General features: G+C 43.8%; 1 protein-coding gene across 2 annotated transcripts in view; it reads left to right on the top strand.

Moving 5' to 3' along the window:
* GUSB (glucuronidase beta) overlaps nt 1-24,077 on the top strand; it is a 92,396-nt gene that overhangs the window by 5,602 nt on the left and 62,717 nt on the right. For both annotated transcript variants that reach the window (XM_069757374.1, XM_069757373.1), the window contains exons 2-3: nt 10,981-11,169; nt 16,223-16,404. In XM_069757374.1, coding sequence (XP_069613475.1) covers nt 10,981-11,169; nt 16,223-16,404 — 371 coding nt within the window. The remainder of the gene's footprint in view (nt 1-10,980; nt 11,170-16,222; nt 16,405-24,077) is intronic.

Genomic DNA, 24,077 nt, shown 5'->3' with positions numbered 1-24,077 from the left:
GTAGTAAAGCCTCTTCCTGACAGAGGCAGCTCCTATGTGTGTTGCAGCTTTCATGTGTAGCAGAGCACTTTGCCCCATTGGTGCCCTTTGTTCTATGTGGCAGAGCATCATCACCAGTGCCAGCTCTGGTGTGGGGCATAGCACCATTGCCTTTGGTGCTGACTGAGTGGCAAAGCACGTTACCCAACACAGTGCCAGCTTTTTAGCATAGTACAGTACCCTTGTCAGCACTGGCATCTTTTTGTGTAGCAAAGGACCATTCTCATCAGTGCCAGCTCTAATATGTAGGAAATCAGAAGGGAAAGAAATGCGAGTTGTTGCTCAGCTGCTTGTGTCGGGCAGGGCAGGCACAACACTGCTGTACAGGTGAGTATTCTTAGGCTATGTGCACACACTGCGGATTTTGTTGCGGATTGGCAGCTGCGGATTCGCAACAGTTTTCCCTGAGTGTACAGCACCATGTAAACCTATGGAAAACCAAATCCGCAGTGCACATGCTGCGAAAAAAACTGCGTGGAAACGCAGTGTTGTTTATTCCACAGCATGTCAATTCTTTGTGCGGATTCCGCAGCGGTTTACACCTGCTCCTCAATAGGAATCCGCAGGTGAAATCCGCACAAAAAACACTGGAAATCCGCGGTAATTCCGCAGTCAATCTGCAGTGTGGATTTTTCTGCGGATCTACCAAAATCAGTGCGGAGAAATCCACGCACCATTCCAGCCTTATTCCGTCAGCTGCGTCTGCTGAATCCCGGGCCCACGTGTATGGGGTCTACAGACTGGTTATGTGAAGCAAACAAATCATGGACTTGGTGAGCGCTGCCTGGAAGATGAGGATCCAAGAGGTAAATATAAAACCTTTATTATCTCGGAAAGAATCCTGGGCCACATGTACGGTTTCTGTATTGGATGTGGATGTGGTGACCCCTTTTACAAGCTATATATTTTGTAATATAATAAGCTACTGTAGGTTCTAATACGCTGTATATGTAATAGGCTATGTTCAATTTTACAGTTACTGTTTTTTTTCTGGATGACGAGAAATATTACCGTTAAAGCCATATACAGTAGGTGTTACAAATGTACGATAACCCTAGGCCTATCAGTCCGAGAGTAATTTAAGCTTTGCTCCCCTTTTAAACGAGTTTATGTAGTTATTCTAAATGCTATGGCTTATAGTATAAAACCGAGTTCTAAAGGAACAGCATTTGGTCGACTGTCAACAAGGTTGCGGACCTGCTGGTCGTTTGGCGGTGGTCCACATGTAATTTATGGTAGTACCCAGCTATTTGTGTGCGGCTACACTGCATTTTATTATGCACCACTTATTTTTAATTTTTAATTCCTCCTACACAAGTGACCCCATTTTGGAAACTAGACCCCCCAAAGAGCTTATCTAGATGTGTGGTGAGCACTATGAACCCCCAACTGCTTCACAGAAGTTTATAATGTAGAGCCATGAAAATAAAAAAAAATCATATTTTTTCCACAAAAATGATCTTTTCACCCCCAAATTTTTACTTTCACAAGGGTAGCAGGAGAAATTGAACCCCAAAAGTTGTTGTCCAATTTTTCTTGAGTATGCTGGTACCCCATGTGTGGGGGGGACCACTTTTTGGGCGCACGGCAGAGCTCGGAAGGGAAGGAGCGCCGTTTTGGAATGCAGTCTTTGATAGAATGATCTGTGGGCGTTATGTTGTGCTTGCAGAGCCCCTGATGTACCTAAACAGTAGAAACCCCCCCACAATTGACCCCATTTTGGAAACTAGACACCGCAAGGAACTTATCTAGATGTGTGGTGAGAACTTGAATGCCCAAGTGCTTCACAGAAGTTTGTAATGCAGAGTCGTGAAAATAAAAAAATATTTTTTAGCCCCCAAGTTTTTATTTTCACAAGGGTAACAGGAGAAATTGGACCCCAAAAGTTGTTGTCTAATTTATCCCGAGTACGCTGATGCCCCATATGTGGGGGTAAACCACTGTTTGGGCGCACGGCAGAGCTCAGAAGGGAGGGAGCACCATTTGACTTTCTGAGCGCACAATTGGCTGTCGTGTTTGGAGACCCCCTGATGTACCTAAACATTGGAAAGCCCCCAATTCTAACTCCAACCCTAACCCCAACACACCCCTAACCCTAATCCCAACCCGATCCATAATCCTAATCACAACCCTAACGATAATCACAACCCTAACCCCAAAACAACCCTAATCAAAACCCTAAATCCAACACACCCCTAATCCTAATTTCAAACCTAACCTCAAACCTAACCCTAATCCCAATACACCCCTAACCCTAATCCTAACCTTAACCCTAATCCCAGCCCTAACCTTAACCCTAATTCCAAACCTAACCCTTATCCCAAACGTAACCCTAATGCCAACCCTAACCCTAATACCAACCCTAATCCCAACTCTATCCCTAACTTTAGCCCCAACCCTAGCCCTAACTTTAGCCCCAACCATAATTTTAGCCCCAACCCTTAGGCTAGGTTCACATTGCGTTAGCGTATGCGCTAAACGGACTGCACTAACGGACTGCGTTAATGCAATGTCCAAAAAGTAATCGCGTTTAGCGATCTGCGCTAGCGAGAACTGACCCAAAAACGCTGCAGACAGTGTTCGAGGTCCATTCCAAAATAACGGCACATTGCTAACGCATGCCAAAAATGGCATGCGTTAGGGATGCGTTAGATACATTGCGGTCATTGGGTGCGTTAACGGATCCGTTACATTGCGTTAGTGGCGCTATGTAACGGATTCCGTTAGCGGATACCCACTAACACAATGTGAACCTAGCCTAACCCTAGCCCTAACCCTAAATTTAACCTTAGCCCTAACTTTAGCCCCAAACCTAACCCTAGCCCTAAGGCTACTTTCACACTTGCGTCGTGTGGCATCCGTCGCAATCGTACCGATGCAAATGTGAAAGAAGCCTGCCCCAACCCTAACCCTAAATTTAGCCCCAACCCTAACCCTAAATTTAGCCCCAACTCCTCTAGCTGCTGGCCGGCAGATCATGGCGGGCGCACTGCGCATGCGCCCGCCATTTTCTTACCGGATGAAGAAGCCGGCGGGCAGGAGGGGACGCAGGAGGACCCAGGGACACCGGTAAGTATAACTGGGTCCCCGAATCCCCCTATGTGATCGCACATCAGAGGACAGAGAATGACGTCACTTTTTTTTTTTTTGCGGCCGCCGGTAAACAGTTAAATACCGGCGATCGCAAAACAGGGGTCAGTAAAAACCGACCCTGATCATGTTCTTTGCCGGCGATCGCAACCCTGGGGTTGGTTAAAAAAAAACCCGAATCATGTTCTCTGGGGTCTCGGCTACCCCCGGCAACCGAGACCCCAGAGAACATCCGACTCTGGGGGGCGCTATTCACTTTTTCCACAGCGCTGTGGATTAAGTACCCTTAACTGCTGCCGTTAAAAGGCGTATCGGCGGTCATTAAGGGGTTAATATAGGTCACTGATAACATAGTAAATTAATTATACAAAATTGGAAATACGCATAAAACATGATTAAAATACAATATTATAATCCCCTACATATGACTTGATGTATGAATGATCTGAGTTTTTCTATCCAATAAGGAAGTTAGCCTGGGCTAGCCTCTGGGAGGATTCGCCATATTAACCCTTCCTTATTTCGTATACCTTCATTCAAACCACTAGGCTTTAAAGCTGATTGTTTGAAAATCCGTTAGGATTCTCTATTAATATAGTTTCTTAAAGGGAACCTGTCCCCCCGTTTTTTCAGATTGAGATATAAATACTGTTAAATAGGGCCTGCGCTGTGCGTTACTATAGTGTATGTAGTGTACCCCGATTCCCCACCTATGCTGAGAAATACATTACCAAAGTCGCCGTTTTCGCCTGTCAATCAGGCTGGTCAGGTCGGGTGGGTGTGGTGACATCGCTCTTTTCTTCCCCAGCTTTCCGTTGGTGGCGTAGTGGTGTGCGCATGTCGCAGTGATGAATCCACTGCGCGCACGTGAAGAAGCAGCGCGCGATCTGCGCTATTACCCCCTGTCATCGGTGGGGGCGGCCATCTTCCTGGGGCTGCGCGTGCGCAGATGGAGTGCTCTGCTGCACGGGGCTTCAGGAAAATGGCCGCGGGATGCCGCGCGTGCGCAGAAGAGATCGCGGCGGCCATTTTCCCAAAGCCTCGGCCAGGAAGATGGCCGCCCCCACCGATGACAGGGGGTAATAGCGCAGATCGCGTGCTGCTTCTTCACGTGCGCGCAGTGGATTCGTCACTGCGACATGCGCACACCACTACGCCACCAACGGAAAGCTGGGGAAGAAAAGAGCGATGTCACCACGCCCACCCGACCTGACCAGCCTGATTGACAGGCGAAAACGGCGACTTTGGTAATGTATTTCTCAGCATAGGTGGGGAATCAGGGTACACTACATACACTATAGTAACACACAGCGCAGGCCCTATTTAACAGTATTTATATCTCAATCTGAAAAAACGGGGTGACAGGTTCCCTTTAAAGCAGTTAGTGTATCCTCTGGTGTCTGTTCTATTGTTAATTTTTAACTGCTTGGACCTTTTTGATGTTCTGTTAAATAGTGTCTCGATAAACTGTGGTTAGTAACCCATTGCAAATGTGATCTCTCTGCTTAGTCATCCTTTTGAGTAGTGATTGTATGGTCCTCTCCACATAGTGAGGAGTAGCTACATTGTAATAAATACAGTGCCTTGCAAAAGTATTCACCTCCCTGGAACTTTTCAACCTTTTCCCACATATCATTCTTCAAACATAAAGATGCCAAATGTAAATTTTTGGTGAAGAATCAACAACAAGTGGAACACAATTGTGAAGTTGAATGAAATTTATTGGTTATCTATATATATAATTGTCTAAGGGTTTTTCCGTCTGTCTGTCTGTCTGTCTGTCTGTCTGTCCTGGAAATCCCGGCTCTCTGATTGGTCGAGGCCGCCAGGCCTCGACCAATCAGAGACTGGCACAGCATCGACGTAGAAATCCCGCGTCTCTGATTGGTCGAGGCCGCCAGGCCTCGACCAATCAGCGACGGGCACAGCGACGATGATGTCATAAAGGACGTAGAAATCCCGCGTCTGATTGGTCGAGGCCGCCAGGCCTCGACCAATCAGCAACGGGCACAGCGACGATGATGTCATAATGGTTGCCATGGCGACGATGTCATAAAGGTTGCCTCGACCAATCAGCGACGGGCACAGTCTGCCGCGAATTCTGGAATCATCATTGTCCATATACTACGGGGATATGCATATTCTAGAATACCCGATGCGTTAGAATCTGGCCACAATCTAGTTTTAAATATTTGTGGAAATTCAGAAACTGAAAAGTGGGGGGTGCAATATAATTCGGCCCCTTTACTTTCAGTGCAGCAAACTCACTCCAGAATATCATTGTGGATCACACAACTTGAATTGCAATTTAGAAATTGATTTATAAGAAAAATATCACCTGTGATACGAGACTGAAACTCCCTGCCCCCTTCTATGATCATATCACAACACAGACACTATGACCCCCCCACAGCGTTAACCCCTTCATGACCTTGGGATTTTTCATTTTTCAGTGTTCGTTTTTTCACTCCCCTCCTTCCCAGAGCCATAACTTTTTTATTTTTCCATCAATTTGGCCATGTGAGGGCTTATTTTTTGCGGGACGAGTTGTACTTTTGAACGACATCATTGGTTTTAGCATGTCGTGTACTAGAAAACGGGAAAAAAATTCCAAGTGCGGTGAAATTGCAAAAAAAAGTGCAGTCCCACACTTGTTTTTTGTTTGGCTTTTTTGCTAGGTTCACTAAATGCTAAAACTGACTTGACATTATGATTCCAGGTCAGTACGAGTTCATAGACACCTAACATGACTAGGTTATTTTTTATCTAAGTGGTGAAAAAAAATTCCAAACTTTGCTAAAAAAAAAAAAAAAATTGCGCCATTTTCCGATACTCGTAGCGTCTCCATTTTTCGTGATCTGGGGTCAGTTGAGGGCTTATTTTTTGCGTGCCGAGATGACGTTTTTCATGATTGCATTTTGGTGCAGATACGTTCTTTTGATCGCCCGTTATTGCATTTTAATGCAATGTCGCGGCGACCTAAAAAACGTAATTCTGGCGTTTCGAATTTTTTTCTCGCTACGCTGTTTAGCGATCAGGTTAATGTTTTTTTTTTAATTGATCGGGCGATTCTGAGCGCGGCGATACCAAATATGTGTAGATTTGATATTTTTTTTATTGATTTATTTTGATTGGGGTGAAAGGGGGGTGATTTAAACTTTTATATATTTTTTTTTTTTCACATTTTTTTAACTTTTTTTTTTTACTTTTGCCATGCTTCAATAGCCTCCATGGGAGGCTAGAAGCAGGCACAGCACAATCGGCTCTGCTACATAGCAGCGATCATCAGATCGCTGCTATGTAGCAGAATTGCAGGTGTGCTGTGAGCGCCGACCATAGGGTGGCGCTCACAGCCACCGGTGATCAGTAACCATAGAGGTCTCTAGGACCTCTATGGTTACCATCCTGACGCATCGCCGACCCCCGATCATGTGACGGGGGTCGGCGATGAAGTCATTTCCGGCCGGAAGCGGTAGTTAAATGCCGCTGTCTGCGTTTGACAGCGGCATTTAACTAGTTAATAGGTGCGGGCAGATCGCGATTCTGCCTGCGCCTATTACGGGCACATGTCAGCTGTTCAAAACAGCTGACATGTCCTGGCTTTGATGCGGGCTCACCACGGAGCCCTGTATCAAAGCAGGGGATCTGACCTCGGACGTACTATCCCGTCCGAGGTCAGAAAGGGGTTAAGATCTCACAGATGAAACTGACATTGGTGTATTTGGCGGATTGATCGTTTTTTTTGTTTTGTGTTTTTTTTTTTTTTTATTTAACCCCTTCACCCCAAAGCCTGTTTTCACCTAAGTGACAGGGCCAATTTTTACAATTCTGACCACTGTCCCATTATGAGGTCATAACTCTGAAACGCTTCAACGGATCCTGGTGATTCTGACATTGTTTTCTCGTGACGTATTGTACTTCATGAAAGTGGTAAAACTTCTTCGATATGACTTGCATTTATTTGTGAAAAAAACAAAAATTTGTCGGAAATTATGAAATATTAGCAATTTTCAAACTTTTAGTTTTTATGCCCTTAAATTAGAGAGTTATATCACACAATATAGTTAATAAACAACATTTCCCACATGCCTGCTGTACATCAGCACAATTTTGGAAACATATTTTTTTTTTTGTTAGGGAGTTATAAGGAGTTATAAGGATTTCTCATTTTTGCAACAAAATTTGCAAAACCATTTTTTTTACGAACCACCTCACACTTGAAGTGACTTTGAGGGGTCTATATGACAGAAAATGCCCAAAAGTGACACAATTCTAAAATCTGCACCCCTCAAGGTACTCAAAACCACATTCAAAAAGTTTATTAACCCTTCAGGTGCTTCACAGGAATTTTTTGAATGTTTAAAAAAATTGAACATTTAACTTTTTTTTCACAAAATTTTTACTTCAGGTCCAATTTGTTTCATTTTACCAAGGGTAACAGGAGAAATTGGACCACAAAAGTCGTTGTACAATTTGTCCTGAGTACGCCGATACCCCATATGTCGGGGTAAACCACTGTTTGGGCACATGGCAGAGCTCGGAAGGGAAGGAGCGCCATTTGACTTTCCAATGCAAGATTTGCTGGAATTGAGATTGGACGCCATGTCGCGTTTGGAGAGCCTCTGACGTGCCTAAACAGTGGAAACCCCCACAAGTGACACCATTTTGGAAAGTAGACCCTCTAAGGAACTTATCTAGATGTGTGGTGAGCACTTTGAACCTCCACGTGCTTCACAGAAGTTTATAATGTAGAGCCGTAAAAAAAATTTCTTATTCATTTTCACAAAAAATGATCTTTTTGCCCCAAATTTTTTTTCCCAAGGGTAACAGGATAAATTGGACCCCAAAAGTTGTTGTCCAACTTATCCTGAGAACGCTGATACCCCATATGTTGGGGGGAACCAATGTTTGAGCGCACAGGAGAACTCGGAAGGGAAGGAGCAGTGTTTTAGTTTTTCAAAGCAGAATTGGCTGGAATTGAGATCGGACGCCATGTCGCGTTTGGAGAGCCCCTGATGTGCCTAAACAGTGGAAACCCCCAATTCTAACTGAAACCCTAATCCAAACACACCCCTAACCCTAATCCCAATGGTAACCCTAACCCTAGCCCCAACCCCAACCCTAACCCTAAGCCTAGTCCTAATCCTAGCCCTAGCCCTAATGGGAAAATGGAAATAAATACATTTTTTTACATTTTATTATTTTTCCCTAACTAAGGGGGTGATGAAGGGGGGTTTGATTTACTTTTATAGCGTTTTTTTGGCGGATTTTTAGGGTTGGCAGCTGTCACACACTAAAAGACGCTTTTTATTGCAAAAAATAGTTTTTGCATCACCATATTTTGAGAGCTATAATTTATCCATATTTTGGCCCACAGAGTCATGTGAGATCTTGTTTTTTGCGGGACGAGTTGACGTTTTTATTGGTACCATTTTCGGGCAGATGACATTTTTTGATCGCTTTTTATTCCGATTTTTATGAGGCGGAATGAACAAAAACCAGCAATTCCTGAAATTCTTTTAGGGGGGGGCGTTTATACCGTTCTACGTGTGGTAAAATGGATAAAGCAGTTTTATTCTTCGGGTCAGTACGGTTACAGCGATACCTCATTTATATCATTTTTTTATGTTTTGGCGCTTTTACACAATAAAAACTATTTTATATAAAAAAAAAATTGTTTTTGCATCGCTTTATTCTGAGAGCTATAACTTTTTTATTTTTCTGCTGATGATGCTGTATGGCGGCTTTTGTTTTGCGGGACAAGATAACGTTTTCAGCGGTACCATGGTTATTTATATCCGTCGTTTTGATCGCGTGTTATTCCACTTTTTGTTCGCCTGTATGATAATAAAGCAATGTTTTTTGCCTTGTTTTTTCTTTTTTTTTTCTTTGCGGTGTTCACTGAAGGGGTTAACTAGTGGGATAGTTTTATAGGTCGGGTCGTTACGGACGCGGCGATACTAAATATGTGTACTTTTATTGTTTTTTTTTAATTTACATAAATAAATGGATTTACTGGGAATTGTTTTTTTTCTTTATTTGGGGATTTTTTCAAATTTTTTTTTATACATTCTATTTTTATTTTTTTTTTTTACTTTCTACCATTGTCCCAGGGTGGGACATCACTGTATTAGATCAGATCGTTGATCTGACAGTGCGCATAGCACTCTGTCAGATCAACGATCTGACAGGCAAGTTCAGGAGGCTTTCCGGCGCCTGCTCTGAGCAATTTCATGACCCGGAAGGAGTCCCGCGGCCATCTTGGATCCGGGGACTCCTTCCGGGTCACCGGAGCAACGCGATCTCATCGCGTTTCTCCGGTGGGAGAGCGCAGGGAGCCCCCGTCCCTGCGCGATCCGCCTCTATGCCGCTGTCACTACTGACAGCGGCATCAGAGGGGTTAAATGCCCGCGATCGGCGCTACCGCCGATCGTGGGCATTGCTGCGGGGTGTCAGCTGTCATATACAGCTGACACCCGCACCCGATCACCGCGGCGCTCAGCGCGAGACCGCGGTGATCGGTGCGCCGTACTAGTACTGCTGCTGGCACAAATGCAGTGCCGGCAGCGCAGTACTAGTACGGCGCATGTCACGAAGGGGTTGGTGCAATGTAATTTTTCTTATTTGTTCTCATGCAAAAAATAATGTAGGATCTCTGATAGAATTGTATAATTTCTTATTATTGGCCAAAATTTTAAAATCCCCCTGTTTTTATGGGACTGTCTGATAGTGGTAATGCAACTACCGTATATTTAATTTTCCTATCTAACTTTGTTTAATTCTTTTTTGTTTTATTACTGCTTCCTCCATAAAGGCAATCTATTTGATTAAGTGTTTTTGTGCATCTGTATGCATCACTTAGGACATAGAATTTCTTGGATATTTTTTCTCCTTGCATCTTTTTTTGGAGGACTCCTGTCTCATGAAATCTGTATCATGAGTACAATTTTTTTTTACATGTCTATACTGTCCAGTTTACAGTTAACTATAATAGGAACATCCTCTGATATCTGTTCTAACAGCTATAACTCCTTCACAGACTCCAAAACACATAGTGTAATAAAAGTTTTATACTTTATACTCTTGGATCCTTGTCTTCCTGGCAACGCTCAACAAGTCAATGATTTTTTTTTTTTTCATCACATTATCAGTCTTTTTGTGCTCTGCCACACAGGGTGGACTGGAGCAGGGGCGCTGTGCTGTGCAGGTGGGCTGGAGCAGGGGGCACGCAGGAGGGTTGGAGCAGGGGGCGCTGTGGCGGGCTGGAGCAGGGGGCGCTGTGGTACGCAGTAGGGCTGGAGCAGGGGGTGCTGTGGTACGCAGGAGGGCTGGAGCAGGGGGCGCTGTGGCGCGCAGGAGGTCTGGAGCAGGGGGCGCTGTGGCGCGCAGGAGGTCTGGAGCAGGGGGCGCTGTGGCGCGCAGGAGGTCTGGAGCAGGGGGCGCTGTGGCGCGCAGGAGGTCTGGAGCAGGGGGCGCTGTGGCGCGCAGGAGGTCTGGAGCAGGGGGCGCTGTGGCGCGCAGGAGGTCTGGAGCAGGGGGCGCTGTGGCGCGCAGGAGGGCTGGAGCAGGGGGCGCTGTGGCACGCAGGAGGGCTGGAGCAGGGGGCGCTGTGGCCCGCAGAAGGGAGCAGGGGACTCTGTGGCATGGTGGAGGAGGGGCCGCTGTGCCGCGCAGGAGGGCTGGAGCAGGCACACTCCACTGCGCAGAAGAGCAGGGTTGCTGGCAACCAATGTTAACTGATTTGCACACATTTGATACATTCACATATGTGATTAGTGATGTGATAAGCTAGGTCTTTATACACTTGATTATACAGAAATATAATAACCTCTGCAATGTTTCACCCCATAGACTGGCCCAGTTCTAGACATGCCAGTGCCTGCCAGCTACAACGATATCACTCAGGACATTGGCTTAAGAAATTTCATTGGATGGGCATGGTATGATAAAGAAGTTTGGGTGCCCAGTCGTTGGTTGGAAGACTTGGCCACTAACAGAATCGTACTGCGCGTTGGCAGTGCCCATTATTTCTCTATAGTGGTGAGTACTGCATTACTAAGGAATATACAAACCTATATAATTGATGCTTATGTAGGAATAGAGCTTGATATCAGAAGCTCTGAATCCTAGAAGGCTAGGCGATTGATATCCCGCTAATATGTCTAGATTTTATTTCATTAAAGATCAGGCCGCCGCTTGTTATTTTACAGTGAAGAGGTTTTCTGGATTCTTTCTAAAGAGGGGAAAATAGTAGGGAAAGTTTTATATAAAAAAACAAACAAAAAAAAATCATTACTTACCCCTTCCATCACTTCAGTAATGTCCCCAGTAAGTTCCAGCACTTGCGTCCCATCCAGTACTCACATAGCTCTGAAGCCTATCACTGGATTCAGGGTTAGGAGAATAATGGATGGGATGTTTGCCAATGGATGCTATATGTGCAAACCTCACCTTCGAGGCCAGTGATTGACTGCATCTGCTGTGGAAATAATGGATGGAGCATCCTCACCGCCCGAGAGGCATAAGATTCGAGAAGTAAGTATTGGTTATTTCTGTATATTATAAAACTCCTGACACTTTGCCAACTTTTGAAAAGTCCAGGAAAACCTCTTTAAAGATGAATTTGGTAGGGGACAAGCACCGATCACCACAATGAAGGAGATTGTTCATCTCATTTTAAAGGTCTTTGTGCACCTTTGGCGTCACCGAACCACCGTTAAGTACAGCTTCCCACCTAATAGTTTTCCATAGATCTCTGCCTTTACCTGGCTCCTGTAAAGCAAGAACTGTCAGTCAAGGATGAGGAGGAGATGTGTGGAAAATAAGTAGTTAGGAAGTTGCACTGTTAGCCAACACAAACGATTGTTCAAACCAAGTATGCAAAGATTCCCTTTATCCCCTTTGTGCTTATGGACGTAACTGTGCGCCCTGAGCTGGGTTGAACATACGTGGACAGGACTCAGGAGCTGAGCTCACTGCACATGCGGCTGAAGCCGGCTAGATGCTGAGCTTCGGTCACATCTGTTAACCATTTAAATACCGCTGTCAATCTCTGACGGGCATTTAGGTAACTTTTTCCCAATTTAAAATAAAGAAAAATATCTGGTATCACCACTTCTGTAAAATTTAAACACGAAATTAATTAACCCGAATGGTAAATGCTGTAACGAGAAAAAAGAAAAAAATCAAAACACCAGAATTGCACTTTTTCTGTCACCGAACCTTAAAAACAATACAGTAAATAGCAATCAGTGGAAGTGTCAGTTGACCCCACAAAAAGCAATCCTTCAAACTTCTCCATTGATGAAAAAGTAAAAACTTAGAGTTTCTGAAAATGAGACCGCATTAAAAATATATATATTTATTTATGGCAAAAAGTGTTGGCATCCTTGAAATTGTTCCAGGAAATGAAGTATTTCTCCCAGAAAATTATTGCAATTACACATGTTTTGTTATACACATGTTTATTTCATTCTGTATGTATTGGAACAAAACACAAAAAACTGAAAAAAAACAAAAGTCAAATTGGACATAATTTCACACACAATCCCAAAAATGGGCAGGATAAAATTGTTGGTACCCTCAACTTTAATATTTGATTGCATAACCTTTGGAATAAATAACTGCACTCAATCACTTCCTTTAACCATAAATAAGCTTCTTAGGCCATGTTCACACCATCCTTTTTTTAATGCGGAACCGCCGCGATTTTCCCGCTGCGGGTCCGCAGCTGTTTTCCATGCAGGGTACATTACAATGTACCCTATGGAAAACAGGAACTGCTGTGCCCACATTGCGGAAAATCCCAAAAAAAGCCGCGCTGAATAGCTGCGGTAAAAAAGAAGTACCATGTCACTTCTTTTTGCGGAACTGCAGCGGTTCTGCACCCATTGACCTCCATTGTGAGGTCAAACCCGCAGTAAAACCTGCAGACGAAAAAAATATCTGCGGGTTTTCTGTGGTTTGTGGTGCAGAACCGCTGCAGTGTCGCTGCCCCCCCGTGCTCCGATGCCACCCCCCGTGCTCCGACGCCCCCCCCCCGTGCCCTAATCTCCCCCCCTTATACTTACCCGGCCTCCCGGTGTCCGTCCGGCCGTCTTCTCCCTGGGCGCCGCCATCTTCCAAAATGGCGGGCGCATGCGCAGTGCGCCCGCCGAATCGGCCGGCAGATTCGTTCCAGGCACATTTTGATCACTGTGATAACCTCACAGTGATCAAAATAAAAAAATAGGTAAATGCCCCCCCTCCTTTATCAGGTAGTAACAATAATAAAATAAAGAATTCCCCCCCCCCCCCACTACAGTAGAACTAGGGTTAGGGGTAGGGTTAGGGTATTTTCAGCCATTTTAACCCTAAAAAAACTTCCTAGAAAACAAACAGACTCTGCAGAGAAAACTGCATAAAAAACTGCACTAAAAAACGCACCAAAAAGCACCAAAAAGCGCACCTGCGTTTTCTGCCAAGAGCTGCGGTTTTTAGTTCAGAAAAAACAGCAGGGAAATCAGGAACATGTGAACATGGCCTTACACCTCTTGACTGAAATTTTGGACCACTCTTCGTTTGCAAACCGCTCCAGGTCTCTCATACTTGAAGGATGTCTTATCCTAACAACAGTTTTAAGATCTCTCCTCAGGAGTTCAATGGGATTTATATCCATACTCATTGCTGGCCATTTCAAAACTCTCCAGAGCTTTGTTTCAATCCATTTTTGTGTGTTTCTTGAAGACTATGTTTGGGGTTATTGTCCTGAAAGAAGACTCATGACCTAGGATGCAAACCCTGCTTTCTGACACTGGGCACTACATTGAGTCACAAAATCCGTTGGTAATTTTCAGATTTCGTGATGCCTTGCACATAGACAAGACACCTAGGGTCAGAGGCATTAAAACAACCCCAAGACATATGTGAACTTCCATCTTATTTGACTGTAGGTACTGTGTTCTTTTCTTTGTAGGCCTCATTCCATTTTCGGTAAACAGTAGAATGTTTGCATTACAAGAAAAACTCTTATCTTGGTGTCATCTGTCCACAAGATGCTTTCCCAAAAGGAATTTGGCTTCCTCGCGTACATTTTGGCAAACTGCAGTTTATCTTTTTTAAACTTTTTTTATCAGCAGTGGGGTCCTCCTGTTTCTTCTTCCATAGCCTTTCATTTCTTTCTAATGTCGACGTATAGTTCGCGCTGATACTGGTGCACCTTGAGCCTGCAGGATAGCTTGAATTTCTTTGGAACTTGATTGGGGCTGTTTGTTCACCATATTTACTATCCTGCGTTGCAACCTTTCAGCAATTTTAATTTCATAGTCCTAGTTAAATTTGTGGCTCAAAAAGTCACTCCAAAAGGTATATAGCAAACATAATCCTCTAAGGGGTATACCAAAAAGAGGATAAGAAGCTCCGCCCCCGGAAGAAGCATTTTTGCGAAACGGCGCTCGTTGGGTGTCGGGAGAGCGCAGCCAGCTGTCCTCACATGTCTGCATGACCCCAGGGCACTTGCATCTATCTCCTCTACAGGATTGCACAGGTAATAACACCGACTTTATATCCTTACCTATATCTCCTATAGCAGCTTATGCAGCGATTAATAGGAATTCCCTTATCAGCGTTTGAGTAGCTTTAATTATATAGCACCAGCTGCTCTGGATACAGGAATATCCTTTCGCTGGCTTCTCTCTCCCCTTACCACTTGGAGGTCCCATTTTGTGTCTTTCTAATATACTGTATTTTTTCTCCCCCCCCACACCCCCCCTGTTTTTAACAATTGCATTAATAAACAGCAATTTTAACTCTAATACATTGTTCATTTCACTTCTTATCCTCTTTTTGGTATACCCCTTAGAAGATTATGTTTGCTACTTTCATCAATTTTACCCTGCTGTCCACATTCAGGGAGATTAGCTACAGTGCCATGGGTTGTAAATTTTTTGATTATGTTGCGCACCGTGGACAATGGAGCATCAGGAGATGGACTTGTAAACTTGAGATTGTTAATATTTTTCAACAATTTTGGTTCTGAAGTCTTCAGACAGTTCTCTTCTCCTCTCCTCCTCTTGATAGTCCCCATGCTTAGTGTGACACACACACACACACACACACACACACACACACACACACACACACACCACAGATTAAGCAAACCTCTCCCCTTTTTATCTGGTTTCAGGTGTGATATATTGCCACACCTTTTACTTGCCACAGGTAACTTGGAACAAGCATCACATGCTTGAAACAAAGTTCTTTGCTCAGAATTTTGAAAAAATGCCAACAGTTTTGTCCTGCCCATTTTTTGGAGTTTTATGAAAATGATGTTGAATTTATCTGCTTTTTTGTGTTGTTCTAATACACACAAAGGAAATAAACATGTGTATCACAAAACATGTAACTGCAACAATTTTCCGGGAAAAAAAACTTTATTTTCTGGAACAATTTCAGGGGTACCAACACTTTTGGCCATGACCATATATATGCATGTCTGGTATTATCTTGATCGTACAGACTTGGAGAATTACATTACTATGGACAACTTGTCCTACAAAAAACAAGCCCTCATGCCGCTATGTCAACCAAAAAGGGGTGGGGGGGTGGGCGAACGAAAGCGAAAAAGTGCCCGAGAGGAAAATTGTTTTCAGGTCCAGATTTCTGTGAAAAAATTCTTAACATAGCTTTATATGGTACCATACTGTGTACTGTCATGTTCTTGAATGTATACTGGTGTGCAATAAGGTTCTCCTTCAAATACATTTATCGACTATACAGATGAAAGGTGATACATGTATGACTACAGAGTCGCAGCACTCCTAAGAACAAGTGCCCTTTTACTCTGTGTGTACAAACATGGTAAGAAAGAATAGAATGGAGCGATAGAGACCATACTACGTACAGTCTGTGAGACTGACTGGGACTGCTGTTATGATTTTGCCCACGCAAAAAGAAACCCACATAGTCCACTAAGCATTAGACAGGAAAAAAAAAATCGAGCAAATATTGTGCAAAGTGTTGGACAAAGGGACGTTTCCAATGTGTTTTATTTTTTTTCATTTGAGTTTGCTTTTCATTGTTTTGGTCTTTAAATACTACTGTGTCTTGTTTGCAGTGGGTTAACGGTGTTCAGGTAACACAGCATGAAGGAGGCCACCTGCCATTTGAAGTCGACATATCCACTGTTCTAAAAGGTAGTTTAGGATCTCCCTGTCGCATCACTATTGCTGTGAATAATACCCTCACTCTAAACACCTTACCTCCAGGATCCATCGAATTCATGAATGACCCCGCACGGTAAGTTTGGTGTTCGGTCCACAGCCTTTTCTACTAGTTCTTCAGTTTTAAACATTGGGCCAGATGAATGAATCCTTTTTACTATTTAAACAGTGTGAATTTATCACAGTGTCTTATGCTTGATGGTATATTTTGCAGCATAATTTTGGTGCACATTGTGACATTTTTTTTTTAATTAAGTCCCATTTACTTCCTGGCCACTCTTAGCTGACTCTCCCATATTCTTCACCAAGCGTTCTTGTGTTCTCTATGAGAAAGCGGCCAGCCTACACATCGGCCGGCTGGTAATCTCTGGGAGAAAAATATGATCATCCAGTCTGAAACCGGACACTCCCAATTCCCATTTCCTCCAACAATCAGTCGATCGGCAGCCTCATATATAATAATTAGACTGTTGGTCAAAACCGTTGATATCGGCGGGATCGACTGACTGACTAATCTAATGTGTATGCCTCTACTTGTCAATTGAGACCAAAAAAATGTGGAAGACTTGTAATAAATGTGGTGCAAGATACTTGATTTGTGGTGCATTTAGCCAAAAGTATTCTACATTTAACATGGTAGATCTCCTATAATGTCAATTTTGGAGGAATTGTATTTTAGATATTATGAAAACTATTAATTTTGGAGGGACTATTTTGCAACAAATGAACAGGTGCATGCACAGATGCATGCACAAAGAGGTAAAATTTGCACAGTGGCGTAGCCAGACATTACACAGAAGGTGCATCCATTAACCAGAAGAAAGGAAAGTGGGCTATTGGAGTTGAAAAAATAATGCATAGGCCCTGTCACACACCTAAAAATAGAAGAATAAAAGGATCAATCAAAACGTCAAATCTACCCCAAAATGGGGTCTATTCCATAAAAACCCAGTGTAGACAAAAATTAATTAAAAAATAAATTAAATTAAGGACGGGAAGACAACAATAAGAACTGTAAAAAAAACGACATAGGTACAGGGGTGCACACCCAGAATTAGTTAAAAAACACAAAAACAAAACAGCGAGTCAATTATACATAGTGAGGTATGATGCTAGCAATTGTATAAATCTATATATGATGTAAGAATTGCTGTTTTATATATTTTCCCCTAAAAAAAAGCTAATAAAAGTATGCTAATAACTTATTTGTAGCACAAAATATGATTCTACTGACAAGTACAACTTCGCCTGAAGTCAGGAAGCCCTCACACGATTGTCGCCCAAAAATAAAAAGTTATTGCTCCTGGAATGTGGCAATGAAGAAGTGAAAAATAGAAATGGTTTGTAATTGGTGTCCAAAACTGTCTATGTAAGAGGCTAAAATGTACATAAGGTGTACACAACCGAAGGGCTGGGTACCCTGATAACTAGCCTAAAGTTCATCCACAGTGCACCCTAAAACAATGTACACAAGCAATGTCAAGAATGAATCTAAGCCTAAACTGTTAGGCTGTAAGGGTTAAATAATAGTGATGAGCAAACGTGCTCGGATAACGTGTTATCAAAGTATCTTCTGCGTGCTCATATAATATGTTCAAGTACCCGTGGCTGCATGTTTTGCGGCTGTCGGACAGCAGCTACACATGCGCGGATTGCCTAACAGCTGCAAACCATGCAGCTGCAGGGACTCGACCATGTTATCCAGTTACACGTGAGCATGCTCGGATGACACGTTAACTGAGCTCATGCGCTCATCACTATTAAATAATCAATACCGAAGCTTGTATTTTTGAGGCGAGTGTGAGGAGGAAAACTCCATGAATTACGTCACTTTATGTGGCTTCCTCAGAGATGCTGTCCCAAAGTGTACCCTGTAATGACTTGCACGCTTTTGTTTTTTCCTCCCTTTATTCCTAATAATACAACTTTTTTATTTTCTATCAACATAACTGTAATCAATCGCTTCCTATACCATAAGCAAGCTTCTTACACCTCTCAACTGGAATTTTGAACCATTCTTCTTTTGCAAACTGCTTCAGGTTTCTCATATTTGAAAGATGCCTTCTCCTAACAGCAATTTTAAGATCTCTCCACAATTGTTCAATGACATTTAGATCTGGACTCAGATCTAGAACTCGCCAGCGCTTTGTTTCAATCCATTCCTGGGTGCTTCTTCAAATATCTTTGGGGTTATTGTCTTGCTGGAAGACCCATGATCTAGGACACAAACCTGACACTGGGCACTACATTGCGACCCAAAATTTGTTGGTAATCTTCAGATTTCATGATGCCTTGCACACATGCATCCAGTGCCAGAAGCAGCAAAAAACCCCAAAACCTCTTTTGAACCTCTACCATGTTTGACTGTATAGGCACTGTGTTCTTTTCTTTGTAGACCTCATTATGTGTTCAGTAAACAGTAGAATGATGTGATTTACCAAAAAGCTCTATTTTGGTCTCATCGCTCCACAAGACGCTTTCCCAGAAGATTTTGACTTACTCTCGTACATTTTGGCAGACTTCAGTCTAGCTTTTTTAGGTCTACAGTATATATCAGCAGTGGGGTCCTCCTGGGTCTCCTGCCATAGCTTTTCATTTAAATCAAATATCGACAGATAGTTTGCGCTGACACAGATGCACCCTGAGCCTGCAGAACAACTTGAATTTCTTTAGAATTTTCTCTGCGGTCCACATCCAGGGAGATCAGCTACAGTGCCATGGGTTGTAAATTTCTTGGTGATGTACCGTGGACAAAGGAACATCAGTATATCTGGAGATGAACTTGTAACCTTGAGGTTGTTGATATTTTTCAACAATTTTGGTTCTGAAGGTCTCAAAGAGTTCTCTTCTGTTTCTGTTCTCCATGCTTAGTGTGGCACACACACACACACAATGCAAAGATTGAGTTAACTTCTCCCCTTTTTATCTGCGTTCAGGTGTTATTTTCATATTGCGCACACCTGTTACTTGCCACAGGTGATTTTGTTGAAAAAACATCACATGCTTGAAACAAAGTTGTGTACCCACAGTTTTGAAAAGGTGCCAACAATTGTGTCCTACCCATTTTGGGGGTTTTGTGTTAAATGTCCAATTTGCCTTTTTTTCCCTCTTTTTTTTTTTTTTTTTTATATTGTTCTAATATACACAAATAAAATAAACGTGTATAACAAAACATGTAAGTTTAATAAATTTTCTGGGAGAAATACTTCATTTTATGGAACTATTTCAAGGGTGCCAACACTTTCAGACATGACATGTATATATAAAGTAAGTATCGTGCAAAAGTCTTAGGCAGGTGTGGGGAAATATGCTTTTAAAAATAGACATATTTAATAGTTTATTTTTAATCAATTAATAAAATGCAAAGTAAATGAACAAAAACGAAATCTAAATCAAATCACAATTTGGTTTCACCATGATTTCCCCTCAAAACAGCATTAATTCTTCAAGGTGCATTTGCACACATTTTTTGAAGGAGCAAGACGGAGAGGTTGTCCCAAACGTCTAACCACAGATCTTCAATCCTTTAATGTAATCTCACACAGAATAAATTATGTTGACATCAGGGCCATATTATCACTGTGAGCGAGCTGAGTGTGACCTGAACGTAAGTGTGAACGGCGGTAAGTGTGACTTGTGATTCAGTGACTTTGGAGTCAGGGAGTTTCCAAGGGAGGAATTGCTGTCTGTATTTTAATAATACTTTTGTATTTATTTTTATTTAAAGCTTTTGTCTGGTGCAATCCCCATTAGGAAATGTGCTCCACTATTGTTAATGCCATCCAGTGCACATCTTGCCACATGTATGCAGTCCTTGATCAGCCGGTCGAGGGTGCATACTGCTGTGTGAGATGTGAGCACGCTGTGCATTTGGAAACCCAGATTCTGGATCTAAATGTGCAGCTGGCAACACTGAGATCCATAGACAATATGGAGGAGTCTTCTGCTCACTGAGCAGACGCTCAATGGGATAGATGAGGGGGGATGGTAGGATGGAGCCGCAGGACAGTGAAGCAGCAAGCTGGGTGACAGTTAGGCTAGGGTCACATTGCGTTTTAGTGTGAGCGCTAACGGACAGCGTTGCACGGCGAAATTAACGCCATTCAACGCGCCCGTTAGCGCTCCCATAGCCCGCAATGTAACCAGCGCATTGCTAGCGCGTGTCATTTTCGGCACGCGCTAGCGATGTGTCGGTCATTTGCAGCGCGCCTCGGATGCTGCTTGCAGCGTCCGCGGCGCGCCCGAGGTCCGTTCCCCGCTCTCGCAGATCGGGGATCTGCGAGAGCGGGGACGTTCACGCGACCCCGAAATGCGGCCCCTTAAAAACATTGCGTTAGCGCAATCCGCTAGCGCTAAATGGATTGCCCTAACGCAATGTGACCCTAGCCTTAGAAGGCCGGGTAGAGGGAAGAGTGCCAGGGAGGCTAGTCCTGATCTGGCACACCCCAATAAGATTGCTAAGTTGGCAGATGAGGGGGGTGCCAGTACAGGGGTAGCACTGCTGCAGCAGGGCATGTCCTCTGAAAGCCGGAGGAGTGACTGCTCCAGTAAGGAGGGAAATAGGAGAGCAGGGCAGGCCAGACAGGTGCTGGTAGTGGGCGACTCAATTATTAGGGGAACAGAGAGGGCAATCTGTCACAAAGACAGGGATCGTCGAACGGTGTGCTGCCTACCTGGCGCTCGAGTCCGACACATCGCTGATCGGGTGGACAGATTACTGGGAGGGGCTGGTGAGGACCCAGCGGTCATGGTGCACATTGGCACAAATAACTAAGAGGTAGGTGGAAGGTCCTTAAAGATGATTTCAGGGAATTAGGCTGCAAGCTGAAAGCAAGGACCTCCAACGTGGTATTTACCGAAATACTGCCTATGACACGCCAGAGAGGCAACGGGAGATTAGGGGAGGTTAATAAGTGGCTCAAGAATTGGTGTAGGAAGGAGGGGTTTGGGTTCCTTCAGAACGACTTCTCAGTTGGCTACAGCAGAGGTCCCCAACTCCAGTCCTCAAGGCCCACCAACAGGTCATGTTTTCAGGATTTCCTTTGCATTGCACAGGTAATGCAATTATTACCTGGGCAAGACTAAGGAAATCCTGAAAACATGACATGTTGGTGGGCCTTGAGGACTGGAGTTGGGGACCCCTGGGCTACAGGCTCTACGCTAGGGACGGGCTGCACCTCAATGGGGAGGGTGCAGCTGTGCTGGGGGAGAAAATGGCTAGAAGGTTGGAGGAGTGTTTAAACTAGGAATTGGGGGGGGAGGGTATTCATTTTATAGGCGGGGAAGATAGTGCAGATAGAGACCTGGGCACAAATAAGGAAGATGGGGGTGGCGGCATGGGGGGTGGGGTTAGAACAGTTAATAATTTAAGAAAAAGAATAGAGGTGCAGAGAGATACATAAAATGTATGTATACTAATGCGAGAAGCCTCACCAACAAAATGGACGAATTAGAATTAATGTTGTTGGAGTATAATTATGACATGGTGGGGATATCTGAAACGTGGCTGGATGAGAGCCATGACTGGGCTGTTAACTTACAGGGTTATAGTCTGTTCAGAAATGACCGAATGGATAAGGGAGGGGTGTGTCTGTATGTAAAATCGTCCTTAAAACCCATCCGGCGTGATAATATAGGTGAATTTAATGAAAATGTAGAGTCCCTGTGGGGGGAGATAAGGGGAGGGGGAAAAAATAATAAATTACTGATAGGGGTTTGTTATAAATCCCCAAAAATAATGGAAGCAATGGAGAATATCCTTGTAAAGCAAATAGATGAAGCTGCGACTCAAGGAGAAGTCATTATTATGGGGGACTTCAACTACCCTGAAATAGATTGGGGAACAGAAACCTGCAGTTCCAGCAAAGGTAATCGGTTTTTGACAACTATGAGAGACAATTACCTTTCACAACTGGTTCAGGACCCAACAAGAAGGGGGGCACTGCTAGACCTAATATTAACCAACAGGCCAGACCACATATCAAATATAAGGGTTGGGGGTCACTTGGGGAATAGTGATCACAAAATAAGTTTTCATGTATCCTTTAATAAGATGTGTAGTAGAGGGGTTACACGGACACTAAACTTCAGGAGGGCAAATTTCCAACGAATGAGAGATTATCTTGGTGCAATTAACTGGGACGATATCCTGAGACATAAAAATACACAAAGAAAATGGGAGACATTTATTAGCATTCTGAATAGGACCTGTGCACAGTATATACCGTATGGGAATAAACATACTAGGAATAGGAGGAAACTAATATGGCTAAATAGAGCTGTAAGGGGCTCAATAAGTGACAAAAAGAAAGCATTTAGAGAATTAAAGGAAGTAGGTAATGACAAGGCATTAAATAAATACGGAAAATTAAATAAAGTCTGTAAAACGCAAATCAAGGCAGCAAAGACTGAGACAGAGAGACTCATTGCCAGAGAGAGTAAAAAATAATCCCAAAATATTCTTTAACTACGTAAATAGTAAGAAACTAAAAAATGATAGCATTGGCCCCCTTAAAAATAGTCTGGGTGATATGAGGATGAGGAAAAAGCCAATATGCTAAATGACTTTTTTTCATCAGTATTTACAAAAGAAAATCCCATGGCAGACAATATGATCAGTGATAACAAAAATTCCACATTAAGTGTCACCTGCTTAACGCCACGTAGGCGTCATGAAAGTCGGTGCCAATCCGACCCATGACGCCTATGTGGCGTCATGAAAAGATTGCGTCCCTGCAGATCGGGTGAAAGGGTTAACTCCAATTTCACCTGATCTGCAGGGACAGGGGGAGTGGTAGTACAGCCCAGGGGGGGTGGCTTCACCCCGTCCCCCGTGGCTACGATCGCTCTGATTGGCTGTTTCACTTTCAACAGCCAATCAGAGCGATTTGTAATATTTCACCTATTAAAACTGGTGAAATATTACAATCCAGCCATGGCCGATCCTGCAATATCATCGGCCATGGCTGGAAACACTGATGTGCCCCCACCCCACCGATCGCCCCCCCCCCCCCCCCAGCCACCGATCTGTCCTGTGCAGTGTTACGCTCCCCTCCGTCCTCTTGTCCGCTCCCCCCGTGCTCCGATCCACCCCCCCCCCCGTGCTCCACCCCACCCCCCCCACACTCCGATCCACCCCCCTGTGCTCCCCCCCCCCCCATCATACTTACCGAGCCTCGCGGGGTCTGTCCGTCTTCTCCATGGGCGCCGCCATCTTCCAAAATGGCGGGCGCATGCGCAGTGCGCTCGCCGAATCTGCCGGCCGGCAGATTTGTTCCAATGTGCATTTTGATCACTGTGATAGGTTATATCACAGTGATCAAAATAAAAAAAATAGTAAATGACCCCCCCCTTTGTCACCCCCATAGGTAGGGACAATAATAAAATAAATAATTTTTTTTTTTTCCACTAAGGATAGGGTCAGGGTTTCGATATGTGCACACGTATTCTGGTCCTCTGCGGATTTTTCCACTGCGGATTTGATAAATCCGCAGTGCTTAACCCCTGCTGATTTATGGCGGATTTACCGTGGCTTTTCTTCGCATTTCACTGCGGTTTTACAACTGCAATTTTCTATTGGAGCAGTTGTAAAACCGCTGCGGAATCTGCAGAAAGAAGTGACATGCTGCGGAATGTAAACCCCTGCGTTTCCGTGCAGTTTTTCTGCAGCATGTGTACAACGATTTTTGTTTCCCATAGGTTTACATTGAACTGTAAACTCATGGGAAACTGCTGCGGATCCGCAGCGTT

This window comes from Ranitomeya imitator, chromosome 3 (genome assembly GCF_032444005.1).
Source record: "Ranitomeya imitator isolate aRanImi1 chromosome 3, aRanImi1.pri, whole genome shotgun sequence".
NCBI classification, from domain to species: domain Eukaryota; kingdom Metazoa; phylum Chordata; class Amphibia; order Anura; family Dendrobatidae; genus Ranitomeya; species Ranitomeya imitator.
This window is presented reverse-complemented; position numbering and strand designations above follow the sequence as displayed.